Source organism: Scyliorhinus canicula, chromosome 8 (assembly GCF_902713615.1).
Source record: "Scyliorhinus canicula chromosome 8, sScyCan1.1, whole genome shotgun sequence".
Taxonomy (NCBI): Eukaryota; Metazoa; Chordata; class Chondrichthyes; order Carcharhiniformes; family Scyliorhinidae; genus Scyliorhinus; species Scyliorhinus canicula.
In genome coordinates this window covers 9,874,568-9,889,791 of record NC_052153.1, presented here as the reverse complement: position 1 = coordinate 9,889,791, position 15,224 = coordinate 9,874,568, and the positions used below count along the sequence as shown (strand labels likewise).

At 49.7% G+C, this 15,224-nt stretch overlaps 1 protein-coding gene across 11 annotated transcripts in view; it reads left to right on the top strand.

Moving 5' to 3' along the window:
• Positions 1 to 15,224, top strand: part of LOC119970118 (protein shortage in chiasmata 1 ortholog-like) — a 120,925-nt gene that overhangs the window by 61,005 nt on the left and 44,696 nt on the right. For all 11 annotated transcript variants that reach the window (XR_005461544.1, XM_038804155.1, XM_038804154.1 and 8 more), the window contains one exon: positions 13,164 to 13,293. Coding sequence is in view for 10 of the 11 variants with exons in the window: in XM_038804155.1 (XP_038660083.1) it covers positions 13,164 to 13,293 (130 nt within the window). In the remaining variant the exon portion in view is untranslated. The remainder of the gene's footprint in view (positions 1 to 13,163; positions 13,294 to 15,224) is intronic.

The following is a 15,224-nucleotide window of genomic DNA, read 5'->3' as shown; positions in this document are numbered from 1 at the left end:
CTCCGGTTTCCTCCCACAGTCCAAAGATGTGCAGGTTAGGTGGATTGGCCATGATAAATTGCCCTTAGTGTCCAAAATTGTCCTTAGTGTTGGGTGGGGTTACTGGGTTATGGGGATAGGGTGGAGGTGTTTACCTTGGGTAGGGTGCTCTTTCCAAGAGCCGGTGCAGACTCGATGAGCTGAATGGCCTCCTTCTGCACTGTAAATTCTATGAAATAAGACCCCCACAGCTAGTGTCCACATTAATGCCCTAAGCCTGGGGTATTTTCCATTGGACAGGGGTGTCCACTCGCTCCGCTTTTGTTTGCCTTAGCGATTGAACCATTGGCCATAGTGTTGAGATCTTCCAATAAGTGAAAGGAGATAAGGTATGTAGACGCCCTGCTCCTTTATATTACGGATCCAGTCTCCACTATGAATGTGATAATGAAGCTATTTAGGTGTTTTGACTCCTTTTCAGGGCATAAGTTGAATCTGAAAAAGAGTGAATACTTTCTGGCCAAGCCCCTGGGGAGGGAAGCCAATCTGGGGATGTTACCTTTTCACCTTGCCAGATCCAGCTTTTGTTATCTGGTTAGCAAGGTGGCTCATGATTGGGTCTCGCTTCATAATTTAAACTATGTGAGGGGATGGGGGGATGGTAATTAGGCTTGTAAAAGTGGGATATCCTCCCCCTGTCCTTCGCGGGCAGGGTCCAGACTATTAAAATGAATGTACTCCTTTTCTATTTCAATGTCTCCCCACTTTTTTGTTTGGGTCAATCAGTTGGTTTCCTCCTTTGCTTGGGAGGGCAAGACCCCAAGGTTAGGTAGAATGTTTCTCCAGAGGGATAGACAGTTGGGGGGTTTAGCGTTACCCAATTTGCCATTTTATTATTGGGTGGCCAACAATGAGTAGGCGTTGGGATGGGTTAGCGATCCGAGTTCCATATCAGGACAAATGGAGGCAAGTTCTTGTAGGGCTCTAGTTTGGGTGCTTTGGTAACTGCCACACTTATGTTTTCCCCTGCAAGGTTTTCTTCTGACCCCATGGTGGTGTCTACCCTGAGGATATGGAAGCAATTTAGACAACATTTTAAAATTAGCTCCATGTTGTTTTTGGCCCCTATCTGTGATAACCATCTTTTTGTGCTGGCAAATTTAAATTCGACGTTTAGGTCATGGGAGGGGAAGGGTCTTAAGAGGTTTGGGGACTTGTTCGTAAAGGGTCGATTTGCCAGTTTTGAGCAGCTGTCAGTAAAGTTTCAACTCTCTGGGGCAAACTTGTTCCGACACTTCCATTCGTAACTTTTTGTGAAAGACTTTTCCCTCGTTCCCCGTGGCACCACCATCCTCCCTGTTGAGGAGGACTCTGTCTTTAGTCGGGTCCGGTGGGGAGAGCCATCTATGGCCAGATCTTGTCAGCAGAGTAGGCCTAGGTGGATGAGGTGAAGGCAAAATGGGATGGGGAATTGGGACCTCATTTAGATGAGGCGGTGTGGAGTGATCTAGATGCTTTTGATGTGGCGAGGGACAGTCAATCATAGCAAGAATGTTTATGAACATTGTGGTTGGCATCAAAGTAGGGTAATGGAGATGCATTCAAGCATGAAGGGAAAGATCAATAAACAATTCACCAAGCTTCTATCCCTGGAGTAATAAAACTGTCAATCACTGACTATTGCAATGTATTGCTGCATGAAATTGAAAAGAAGATTTGAATTTCAAAGACTGTTAAGGAATTTCAAGCCCTTTGAAGCCAACTGGGCTTTGCTGGAAGCCTCTGACACTTGCAGCAACTGCAGCGTTAAGCACATTTGTCTGAGGCAGCAAGTTAAGCAAGTTCAGTAGCTAGTGGTGTCCCTCATGGATCCGTGTTGGGCCCACAATTGTTCACAATTTACATAGATGATTTGGAGTTGGGGACCAAAGACAATGTGTCCAAGTTTGCAGATAACACTAAGATGAGTGGTAAAGCGAAAAGTGCAAAGGATACTGGAAGTCTGCAGAGGGATTTGGATAGGTGAAGTGAATGGGCTAGGGTCTGGCAGATGGAATACAAGGTTGACAAATGTGAGGTTATCCATTTTGGTAGGAATAACAGCAAACGGGATTATTATTTAAACGATAAAATATTAAAGCATGCTGCTGTGCATCATGCTAGTGCATGAGTCACAGAAAGTTGGTTTACAAGTACAACAGGTGATTAAGAAGGCAAATGGAATTTTGTCCTTCATTGCTAGAGGGATGGAGTTTAAGACTAGGGAGGTTATGCTGCAATTGTATAAAGTGTTAGTGAGGCCATACCTGGAGTATTGTGTTCAGTTTTGGTCTCCTTACTTGAGAAAGGACGTACTGGCACTGGAGGGTGTGCAGAGGAGATTCACTAGGTTAATCCCAGAGCTGAAGGGGTTGGATTACGAGGAGAGGTTGAGTAGACTGGGACTGTACTCGTTGCAATTTAGAAGGATGAGGGGGGATCTTATAGAAACATATAAAATTATGAAGGGAATAGATAGGATAGATGCGGGCAGGTTGTTTCCACTGGCGGGTGAAAGCAGAACTAGGGGGCATGGCCTCAAAATAAGGGGAAGTAGATTTAGGACTGAGTTTAGGAGGAACTTCTTCACCCAAAGGGTTGTAAATCTATGGAATTCCTTGCCCAGTGAAGCAGTTGAGGCTCCTTCATTAAATGTTTTTAAGGTAAAGATAGATAGTTGTTTGAAGAATAAAGGGATTAAGGGTTATGGTGATCGGGCCGGAAAGTGGAGCTGAGTCCACAAAAGATCAGCCATGATCTCATTGAATGGTGGAGCAGGGTCAAGGGGCCAGATGGCTTACTCCTGCTCCTAGTTCTTATGTTCTTATGCTCTTAAGAAGGGGTAAGTGAAAATGCAGTGAATTTTCACCCTACTGCCAGGACTGCTCTTCAGCTTTCAGGCAGGGGTCTCTAATGAGGGGTGGGTTTCTGTTGGGGGTTTGATTGGGGGGCTTGGGGATGCCTGATGGGAGGTTTGATTAGGGGTGCCTGATGGGGGCGCAGTCTGGCGGGAGGGGCAGGATTTGCATTGTGGGGGTCTTTCTGATGGACTTCATCTTGCCAGATGTGCTTCCCCCCTTGATCTACCGCGAGGTCCACCAGATCAGAGTCATACTTGAAAATGCCTTACCAATTAGCGCCTGCGTGAATCCCGGCTGAGAGGCTTAGAGCATCACGGGGACCTGGAGACTCGGACTTCCAGCCGATTAATTGGTTGCAAATGGATGGAAATGATCTGTTTGCGGCATGTATTGGTCGTTGCCGCTGCTGGCAGAGGACGGGTGCATCGGACAGGGCGCCGATCCCATTTTTAGGCCAATGCTTGATTCTCCGGTGGATCGAGAAACCGCTACTGGCAGTACCCGGCGGAGAATCAACGCTGAAAGTGCAAAAGTAATTTTGCCTGAGTTTTAAGGATCAGATAACCAGTAGGTGGCAGATATAGTTCAGTGTAGATTCATGCAAAAATAGATAATATGACAGCAAAGCACCACAATAGTGAGCATTAAATAAAACAAACAGCATGCTAATCAATAACAGATATCGGGCAAGAGTTTCCTTGGTGCTGTTCCTGATAAACTGCAAAAGTTTCAGATGTACTTCCCTCAAAATTACTGCTGTAGTGGGAGCAGCTCCTAGGAAAGTTCCTATAAAGAGATTGTGAATAAATCCATGAAGTAGTTAGTTTAGTGCTTGGCTGCTCTGAAAATCAGGCAGGTATTATATATTGCTTTGAAAGAAATAAGAATATAAATTGTATTTTTGCAGCCCAAAGTGGGTGAAAGCAAACCAGTAGCACTCATTTGGTGCGCCACGTAATTTCAAGGTCAATAGAAATAATAGCGCGGTACTGTTTGCGCTGAAACCAAACGTGCTGTTTGCACTATTACCTGACTGCTTTAAGCTAACACCTAAGATAGATTTAGTGACGCAAAAATTGCTCAAAAAGTAATATAAGATTAATGAACAGTAAATCTGGAAAAATACAGAAAGAATATTAATACAGGGTTCTTCAATTAATGTTTCCTCTTCCATAATAATAATAATTTTTATTATTGTCACAAGCAGGCTTACGTTAACACTACAATGAAGTTACTGTGAAAAGACCCTAGTTGCCACACTCCCATGTCTGTTCGGGTACACAGGGGGAATTCAGAATATCCAATTCACCTAACAGTACGTCTTTTGGCACTTGTGGGAGGAAACCGGAGCTTCCGGAGGAAACCCACGCAGACACGGGGAGAACGTGCAGATTCCGCACAGACAGTGACCCAAGCCGGGAATCGGACCTGGTACCCTGGAGCTGTGAAGCAACAGTGCTAACCACTGTGCTACCATGCCACCCACTTTCACATCACAGACTTGGGCTACAGATTTACAATTTGTGTTTAAGGTTCGAACTAACTCAGCCTTTAACCAGATTTTAGTCCCTATCCAGATTTGAATAAACCATTCGGCATGACAAGAGGAATTCAATGCCATTGTAAGGTTAAATATGAGAATTGCAAGTAATTAATTCTAAAGTGTATCGCAGTATATCAATTTCAGCTGGAATTTTGCTCAGGCCACTTACAGGCTTACAGTGCATTTCCAAGATTGCAATATAGTTTAACAAGGTTATATTACTATTCTGCGTGCCACTTCCAAAATCCCTGTAATATGATTGGGAAATATATGGGACTGGATTCTCCGTTCTGGAGACTAAGTGCTGCCGCTGGTGTAGAACCGCGGAAACTACGCTCTCCGGCTAGGAGTGCCGGCCAGGAGAAACTCAAGGTCATGCAAATAGGCCAGCACACAGCCCACATACAGGCCAGCACGCAGCCCACATACAGGCCAGCACGCAGCCCACATACAGGCCACACGATTCCAGCCCCGCTGCCATCTGATTCACTGGGGTTGTGATTCTCGTTCAGAGCCCGACAAGCTGGGTCACCTTTTAAGCACAATTTGTCATTCCAGCAAAGAAGATGGCTGCTAAATGACCTGTTCCAAGGTGCCTGGAGTCGGAGATTGACCGAATGCTGGACACCGTTGAAGAGAGGAGTGACACCCTCTTCGCTGTGGTGGGGCAGAAACTCAAGCCTACAATTCTGAACAAGGCCTGCAGTGAGATGGCGGAAGGCTGCGAGTGCTGCTCGCCTCACCAAGAGAACCGGCAACAAAGCTGTAAAGATTAACGTCCTCCTTAGAGCAACTCGGGTGAGTAACCACCTCTGTGTCCCTGTCCCTCACTCCTTACATCTGCCCTCAATCCCCGAGAGGCCAACAACACCCCACCTGCCTACAACTCCCTTACAACCCACCCTCCGTGAAACCTCAACACATGTATTATCCTCTTTGGCCAGAAACCTTGCATACACATGCCACCAGCTACAAACCTCCCATGCCAGCATCTTACTATGTCCTTTCTGTGTCCCCAAGGATAAAATGGCCTATAATCAGCAGGAGCGCCAGAGGACAGGAGGGCGCATCCTAGGTACTCAGGTACACACCTCCTCAGAGAAAAGAGCCCTGCAATTTATGGAGGTGGCTGAGGAGAGGGCAGTGGCTGCAGTGGAATTCAGCATGTGTCAAAGAAGTGAAAGTCCAATGAAACGCAGATGTCCCTATAGCAAGTGAGGCACCCTCATACCAGTCCTTCCCAAGATCTCTCCCCATGTCTTTTACCTTGCAGGATCACCATCAGGCGAGGCAGGGCCATCCGGGGTCGTTGCCCCCCCCCCCCCAACCCGATCCTCAGAACACCCTAGAGCATCTTGGAGGGAAGGCATTGATGTTCTGCCACTGCTTTCACTTGCACCATCCACCATCACAGAGGCTATCATTTCGGTGGTGAGCAATCATGTTCCTGGGTCACCCTCTGGTGAGCACCTCATACATTCTGCAGCACATCAGATGGAGGCAGGGACTCCCAAGGGAGCAGACGATCAGAGGGTTACCTGATTCCAGAGAACAGCTTTCGTCTAGACAGAATGTTGTGCTTCTGGAAAAGATGATCCCATCACTGTTGCAGATGCAGAGCAGAGCCAGAATCTACAGCAGGTGGTATCAGCAACCTTCCAGTGCCTGCAAGTACAGCTGGAAGAGTCCAGCTGCCTTCAGGCACAGGAGATGGTGTCAACAATGCACGGCACCCAGGCCAACACTGCGTCTGCGACCTGGGGAAAATTGTCAGGGCATCCAAAGCTTGGTGCACTCTGTGCTGAACATGGTTGAGGCGCAGGACAGGAGAGCCCAGTCACAGGCAGACATTTCCTAGGTGCAAATGGACATTGCTGCGGTGCCCCAGAGCTTGGCCCATTCACAAAGTGTCATGGCTGAAGGTATTGAGAGCATTTGCCCTGCATTGACTGACCTTAGCCATGCAGAGAGGACATGCCACAAGCATAGAAGGACATGACACAGTCCCAGATGTACATGACTGAGGCAGTCAAGGACTTGGCTCATTCGTTGAGGGGCATGACCCAGTCTCAGTTGGCCATGGCTGAGAGCACCAAGACCATGGTTCAGATGAGGGTGGGCCTCCTGGACTGGCAGTGTCAGGTGACAGTGGCTCCACTGGAATTCACTCTGCCTTCCCCTCTGTTCCACGGAGTAGCCCAGGACCCAACCAGCGGGAGGAGGAAGTGATGGGGCCCATGCCGTCGCCTTCCACAGGGGAGGCACTGGAACACCTCAGCCCTTCTGAATCCCCCCATATAACATTGGCACATCTCATGGGCACTCGGTAGAACAGGCTGACACGTTGCTACCTGTGACACCGGAACGTTGGCTAGGCCCACCATGGCTCTGGCCCTTCAGACGACGCCCATCAAGAGTATTACAGGGCAGAGGGTGAGACAAGCAGCTGGCTGCCTCCACTTCTGATGTGCTGTTGGGGTAACACCTAGAAGAAGCTGTAGGCCACAAAAGAGTAGAAAGATAGATGGCACTCAATTTGGCATGGGTGTAGTATAGAGCAGATAGTAAGGCACCCGTATTGTAAATACTCACATTAAGCACTTTTGCACCAACAATCCGATCTGCCTCTGAAGTCTGTCTCACGGGTGTGAAGGATGGGCTGGGCTGGGTGTTGTGGGGAGACTGGGTGTGCCAGGGGCGGGGGTGCAAGGCGCCCATGATACATGAACATTCCACATGGTTACCCACTCACCGAGAAGTGGCAGGACGTATGGGCAGGCCTATGAACCCACCTTGTATGATGACATCTCCAGTGAGTGAGCCCTAACCATTCCCCATCCCTCGCTACGCATACCCCCCCCCCCCCCCCCCCCCCCCCCCCCGCCGGACAATGGCATGCTATCTTAAAGACAGGAGTCAGACTTTGTCAAACAATGAGGGGCAGCAGAGTTCATCTCGCAGCAAGTCATCATATCCTCCTCTGTCCCATGTACAAGACCCGTTGATACTGGACACCCAGAGCCAACATCCTGTGGCGATGCTGGTCTGACCCTTGGAGGGGGTAAAGAGAACTGTGGTGGTGGGAAGGTGTGGCAGCTACGGGAAGGTGGAGTGAACGACTAAGGGAGAGGGAAGAAATGGTTGGACGAAAGGAGAGGCATTTGAGATTCTCGGGAGAAGGTGCATTTTGTGTGTGGGGGGGGTGGATTTGAAGTAAGGGGAGGGGGAGAGGGGACAAGACGGTGGAGCTGCCACTGGCCAGGCCTCCTAGTTGGTAAAACGGGAGGTGATGAGGTTGTCCGGTGTGTGGCAGCCCTGGATCACAGGTTGGGCAGCCTGCCATGCCACCTGAGGCTCCACGCCTGGCTCTTCCTGCATACCATTCTCGTCCCCCTCCAGTATGTCACCCTGCTGCCGCACAATGTTATGAAGTACGCAGCTTGATGCTCAAGAACCTCTGGGGGCTATATTGGAGCGCCCCATCAGAGCGGTCAGGCATCAGAAACGCATCTTGAGCATGCTGATGCACTGCTTGATGGCACTCCTGGTTGCTGTGTGAGTATTGTTATCATGGTTCTCCACCTTGGTCTGGGGCCTCCTCACAGGCGTCATTAGTCATGACCTCAGTGGGTAACCTTTGTCACCCACACTAGGTCAATATACAAGGCAGGAGGGTAATGATAACACACTTTGAGCTGAGCTCTAATGCTCCTCAATCTATACCATAGTCTGACTCCTGTCTGTCTGCTCAGTGTGCCCTCACACCCATCACCTGTACGTGGTATTTCATGGAGGACCAGGTCTAACAGCTGGGAACACTGGGGGCTAGGACGGGTGATGGGCTACTGGGGGAATGGGGTGCAGGCTATCTCATAGTGTGGAATAACGGGACAGGGGTTTCGGATGTCTCGGGTGTAGCATTCTTTAATGGTGTACAATCGTGACCCCAACAATCCCCAGATCCTGATGGTGCCCCCTCTCCCCTCCAGTACCCTCTCAGTGATCCTCTATGTGCTTACCCCTCAATGTTCTACCCCCTCGTCTAGGTGTGTCCCAAGGATACACATCAGGGTTGGCTGCAGCCTACTGCTTATCATGCTAATGGTCTTTGATGCCCCTGCCGGGCGTTCTCTGGAGGGTTTGGGGCTGGAGAGCCCTGTCTGACTTGGTGGTGGCACATGCCTTGCTGTGCCACCCTGTTCTGCACGCTGAGCCTGAGACGCTCCATTGTCTGGGGGGTGGTCCAGGAGAGTTGGTGACCGCTGTCGCCAGCCTGTTGGGAGGCTGCGGATCAGCTTCCAGCGCTCCCTCCTCCCAATCGGTGCCCATAGGGCCTTGGGGGTCACCTCATGTCAGAGGGGCATCTGGATTGAGCTCCAGATGCCCATGCTATATCTGGCTCTGCCAGACTTGGCGACTCCCCAATGACTGCACCGTGATGTCGATGCTGTCTGTGAACAGGCCTTGCAGGTGGGACCAGTGTCACGGGGCCGATGACCACTCACCTATGTGGCCCAGTGTGGACATCGTTGAGCTGCTTGCAGCACTGAGTGCCGGTCCTCCTGGTGATACTCCCCAATGTCACCGCTGCGACTGCCTCCCAGGCAGCACAGGCTGACCTGTGGCTGACACCCCGACCCCCTCGGAGGAACAGGGTAACCCATCTGGACTGAACTGCCCCTCAATCTGGCTAGTTCGGCATCTCTGAATCGTGGAGCTGGTCTGTGCGTGGCTGCGTGTTGCCTGAGCTGCGTGTTGTCTAGGCTGCGTGTTGTCTAGGCTGCGTGTTGTCTAGGCTGCGTGTTGTCTCTGCAGAATCAATTTAAGTGGGCCCTCCCTCTGGAGCGAGGAGCTGCCGGGCGGGGTCCCAACGAATCAGCCAACGAGGCAGTCATTTGCCGCGTGAAGCCCATGGTGCACCATTAAGTGCCCTAATTAACGGTAGATACCGGTGACGGCTTTGCCAGGTCAGCCATTAGTAAACACTCGGTGATTCCCACCCATACCACACTTAGAAAGAATTTGGTCAGATTGAGCCCGCCGTTTTGGACCGAGGGCTGGGGATGGGCGAGAAGTCATTGGGATGGAAATGTGTTTACTTAAGGATGTTAGATAAGTAGCCGGCCGACGGCGAAGGAGTTTTCGTATTACGCCCACGTCCACAAGGTGTATTGCCGAATTGACTATTTTGTGGTGAGTAGGGACCTGCTGGCCGGAATGGTGGTGGCAGAATATTCGGCAATTGCCATATCGGTCTATGCTCCGCACTGGGTAGACCTGCAGTTTTGTAAGGACAGCTTTCAGCGCCCACCATGGAGGCTGGAAGTTGGACTACTCGCGGACGAGGCGGTGTGTGAGAGGCTGATGGTGAATGACCTGCAGATGAACGATACTGGAGAAGTCTCGGCAGAGGTGAGAGGGGAGCTGATTTCAATCCGGGAATACAGGGACAGGACGGATAGAGCAGAGACGGACCGACTGATTAAGGAAATTCTACGGACGGACAGGAGTTACGCGGAATCCCCGAGGCCAGAGTTACTCAGGAAACGACAAAGGCTGCAGGCCCAGTTTGGTGTGCTGACTACTGGCAAGGCTGTAGAGCAGCTTAGAAAGGTAAAAGGCGCTATTTATGAGCATGGGGAGAAGGCCAGTAGAATGCTTGCGCAGCAACTGAGGAAGAGGGAAGCGGCTAGGGAAATAGGGAGGGTAGTGGATGTGGAAGGTAATTTAGTGGGTGATCCAGCAGGGCTGAACAAGGTCTTTAGGGACTTTTATAGGAAGCTGTACACTTCGGAATCACTCGGGGGGGGCGATTCCTGGACGGTCTGATCTTTCCAAGAGTGGGGAGGGGGTTGGTGGACGGACTGGGGGCCCTGGTCAGGATCGAAGAGGTATTGGGGGGCCTGAAGGTCATGCAGTCGGGTAAAGTCCCGGGGCCAGACAGGTATCCGGTGGAGTTTTACAAAAACTTTGCCGGGATAATGGGGCCGGTGCTGGTCAGGGTCTTTAACATGGCAAGAGACAAAGGGAGTTTACCCCCGACAATGTCGCAGGCCACCATCTCGCTCATTCTGAAACGTGATAAGGACCCGGAGGCCTGTGGGTCATACAGGCCGATCTCCTTGATCAACGTAGACGCCAAGTTACTGGCCAAGATTTTGGTGACCAGAATTGAGGACTGTGTACCTGATGTAATTGTGGAGGACCAAACCGGGTTTGTAAAGGGAGGCAACTGGTGGTCAACATAAGAAGGCTGCTCAACGTGATTATGATGCCCCCGGAGAGTAGGGAGCTAGAGATAGTAGTAGCCATGCATGCTGAAAAGGCTTTTGACCGGGTCGAGTGGGATTCTCTGTGGGAGGTACTAGGACGGTTCGGGTTCGGATTCATCGACTGGGTTAGGCTATTGTATCAGGCCCCGGAGGCGAGTGTAAGGACGAACAGGACGACATCGGACTACTTTAGACTGCACCGTGGGACAAGACAGGGCTGCCCTCTCTCCCCACTGATGTTTGCACTGGCCATAGAGCCGCTGGCAATTGCACTGAGAGCTTCTAGGGGCTGGAAAGGGCTGGTCCGGGGGGGAGTGGAACATAGAGTCTCGTTATACGCGGATGATCTGCTGTTATATGTATCGGACCCAATGGTTGGGATGGACGGTATTATGGCAACCCTGAGGGAATTTGGCTGGTTCTCCGGATATAAACTGAACATGGCTAAGAGCGAGTTGTTTGTAATTCAGGCGAGGGGGCAGGAGAGTAGGCTGAAGGGGTTGCCATTCAGGCTAGTCGGGGAGAGTTTTCAATATTTGGGGATTCAGGTGGCACGGGACTGGGACAGGTTGCATAAGCCCAACCTGTCCCGACTGGTGGAACGAGTGAGGGAGGAGGCTCGGAGGTGGGATGCGCTCTCGCTGTCATTGGCGGGGAGGTTGCAGACTGTGAAGATGATGATTCTCCCGCGGTTCTTGTTTGTTTTTCAGTGTCTCCCCATCTTTATCCCGTGGTCCTTCTTTAAGAGGCTGGATAAAATTATTCTGGGATTTGTATGGGCAGGGAAGTCCCCACGGGTGAAGAGGGTGATGCTTGAAAGGAGCAGAGGAGAAGGGGGGCTGGCTTTGCCGAACTTCAGCATCTATTACTGGGCGGCCAACATAGCGATGATAAGGAAATGGATGGTGGGTACGGGGTCGGTTTGGGAGCGGATGGTGGCTGCTTCGTGCAGGGGCACTAGCTTAGCAGCCCTGGTCACTGCACCTCTGCCGCTTCCGCCGGCACGGTACTCCATCAGCCCGATAGTTGTGGCGGCTCTTCGGATCTGGGGCCAGTGGAGGAGGCATGTAGGGGAGGTAAGAGCATCGGTGTGGACCCCAATCTGCGGCAACCACCGATTTGCCCCGGGGAACTTGGACGGGGGGTATCGACTGTGGAGGAGGGCGGGGATTGTGAGGATGGGGGGAATCTGTTCCTGGAAGGGAGCTTTCCGAGCATGAGGGCGCTGGAGGAGAAGTTTGGGCTGGCGAGAGGGAACGACTTTAGATACTTGTAGGTGAGGGATTTTGTATGCAGACTGGTGCCGTCCTTCCCACGTCTCCCGCCGAAGGGGAGGCAGGACAGGGTAGTTTCTAGGGGAGAGGTGGGAGAGGGTAGAGTTTCAGACGTCCACAAGGAACTAATAGGAGCTGAGGATACGCAGACCGAGGACCTGAAGCTTAAATGGGAGGAGGAGCTCAGGAGGGAGCTGGAGGACGGTATTTGGGCAGAAGCCCTGAGCAGAGTAAACACGAACGCAACATGCACCAGGCTCCGCCTGATCCAGTTTAAGGTCGTGCACCGGGCGCACATGACGGTGGCCCGGATGAGCAGATTCTTCGGGCTGGAGGACAAGTGTGCCAGATGTGCCGGAGGGCCGGCTAACCATGTACACATGTTCTGGTCTTGCCCTAAACTCAGGGGTTATTGGCAGGGATTCGCAGATGTCATGTCCTGGGTATTGAAAACTGGGGTGGTAATGAGCCCGGAGGTGGCAATCTTTGGGGTTTCGGAGGACCCGGGAATCCAGGAAGAGAGAGAGGCCGACATTCTGGCCTTTGCTTTCCTGGTAGCCCGGCGACGAATACTGTTAGCATGGAAGGACTCAAAGCCCCCGAGGGTTGAGGTATGGCTACCACACATGGCGAGCTTTCTTGGCCTAGAGAAAGTCAAGTTTGCCTTGAGAGGTTGGCTACTAGGGTTCGCCCGAAGGTGGCAGCCATTTATTGATTTCTTCGCAGAGGAGTAAGCGTCAGCAGGGGGGTGGGAGGGGGGGGGGGGGGCAAGGGTAGAGTAGGGGGATATTGAGGCAGGTCCGTGCGTGAACAGAGCTGTGGTTTGCACTATTTTAAATTTGTAATTTGTGTCTTGACTTTTTTTTTGTACTGTACAATGTCACTTCTTCTATATGCCTAAAATACCTCAATAAAATTGTTTGTTAAAAAAAAAAGAAGGATGTTAGATAAGGGCAGCTTCAAGCCTGGTAGTGAAGGTTTCCACAATAAATTGAATTACCAGCGTTCATTGTGCAGGCTTATAAATGAAGGATTGATAACTGGGTGATGTACCAAAGTGACCTGTTTGCAGGACCGTACCTCAGCACGAGTCATCACTTTCAGGAGAGGAAAAGGCAAGAAACTGATCAAATCTGTTGACAAAAATTCCAAATGATGTAATTATCATTAATTCTATCATTAATTATGTTTTCAGTTTGTCGGGAATTTTTAAAAATCCTGGAAATAGAAACTCCACTGACACCTCCACATTCAACAAATTCTATGGAAATCTCTCTATCAACCAAGGAACTCCAAAAGGAGGAACTTTCTCCATTTAAGTTAGAGTATGCATAAAGTATTCTTTATCTGCTAATCCCATTTAATTTTCTGAACCAGCACTTTTTTGTATTAACATTTCATAATTCACACGTATCAACTACAATCAACGATCTGACACGTTGATGCCGATGTCTTAATTTTAATTTGAAGTTAACAACAGCAGATTCTGCATTAACAAAGGTGAATTGCCATTTGTTTCAACCTCTACATAAATATAGAATATTTCTAACGTCCCATGAGGCAAAACCATCTGGGAACCATTTGCCTGTAAAAAGACCACTGGTCCTTTTTATGTTGACCACACATTTACAAATTCACTCTGAGCTTCACCTCAGTTTTACTTCTCATTAACTTGACTTGAAAGCCCTAAGTAAGTGGGGAGTGGTTATCTGGAAGCACATCCATGAGAGAACATTGTTCGCAATAGCTTTTTTCAACCATTACGGTTCAGGGCTCTCACTTGTCCCACATTGGCATTAAATCTCATGTTGTTAAAGATCACTTGTCCTGGGACTGCCCTGTGGTTTCTTCCATGCAGGTGGTGGTTTGGGGATGCATTTCTGGCCATCAGGGGGTCTGGATTTCATTCTGGGATCAGGTCCCGGATGCTGGGTACAATTCCCGCTCCAGACCTCACATTACATTGGTACCTAAGGCCCAATGCAATATTTGACCAGCCAGCCAATGAGTGAAATGGTGAATGTTCATCACCCAATTAAGAATGGCAGGCAGGCACGCTTCAGAGGCTGGAGGGCCAAATTCAGACCCACTAGACTTGAGACATCGGCAACCCCACTATTAAAGGTGGGAGGTACTGGGATAGATAGGAGAGAGAGGGTACCTGAAAGTGGAGGTGCCCTCTGAAGAATTTTTAATTCTATACTGGCCAAACCTGCCAGGCGGTCATCATGGAGGGCAGCCTCTCCAATGTCGGTTGCAGCTGTTGCCATCTCACCGTTGTGATGGAGGGATTCAAGCTGTTGTATTGAGCATTGAATTCCCAGTCTGACATTGAGCGGCTATCTCCAATCATCAGCCAGGAATTAGCCTCAGCAGAGGTCTGACTGCCAATTGGAAAATTCCAGTCAACATTTGTACCATGTCCTTAATTTGGCCTTTAAGGGAGATAATTGGCTACCCACCACTTGAGGGTGGGTAGTCATAACCTTCCCCTGCCACCTGCCCCTACTATCCACTTCTAAAATATCCCAGAGACTTGGCTAGACCAGCAAATTGGCACTCCAGCCTGTATCAGCAAATTGCAGATCTTTGGGCCTCCATGGAGGCTTAGAAATTCAACCTGAGGTGCCTATGACCGGAGGGGTTAGTAACGATTAAACATCCTGGACAATGGTGGTTGTTTAGTTAGGTTGCTTGATTTTGATTTTGTCCTGAAACTTAACCTCAGTATTTGCGATGATCTACAATCAAATCTATTGACTCGCCTATTCATTACTTTGGTGCCTTCCTGTGTTTCTGAACTGTATTTAAATACAAATATTGCAAATGTGCTGTGGAGCAGTACTTCAAAGTTGCAACTTATGTTCAATGTCCACATATGGCTGGAGAGTTAATTGTGGCCCTCAATTGTGCAACGTATATACGCCAGTCAGGAATATTCCCCACTAGGGAAAATCATGTTACCTAATGTCATGTAAGAGTATCTTTAAGAAATGGGTGTTTATAAAATAGCTGTAGTGGATGTACCTTTAAGAAATGGCTGCAGTGATATCAGAGAATGGGTGGAGCTGGGCTGTCTGTCTGCTTTTACTTTCGCTTTGGGCTGTCTGCTCAGGGTGTGTTTTAGTTTTGTTTTGAGAGCTGGATAGCTGCAGTCATAGCAAGAAGGTGTATTAGTCCCTTTCTCTGCAATCTAAAGACTGTCTCCAGATCCTTTGGTGATTTAAAAATAATATCTGTTTCTGTAGAGAAGTTA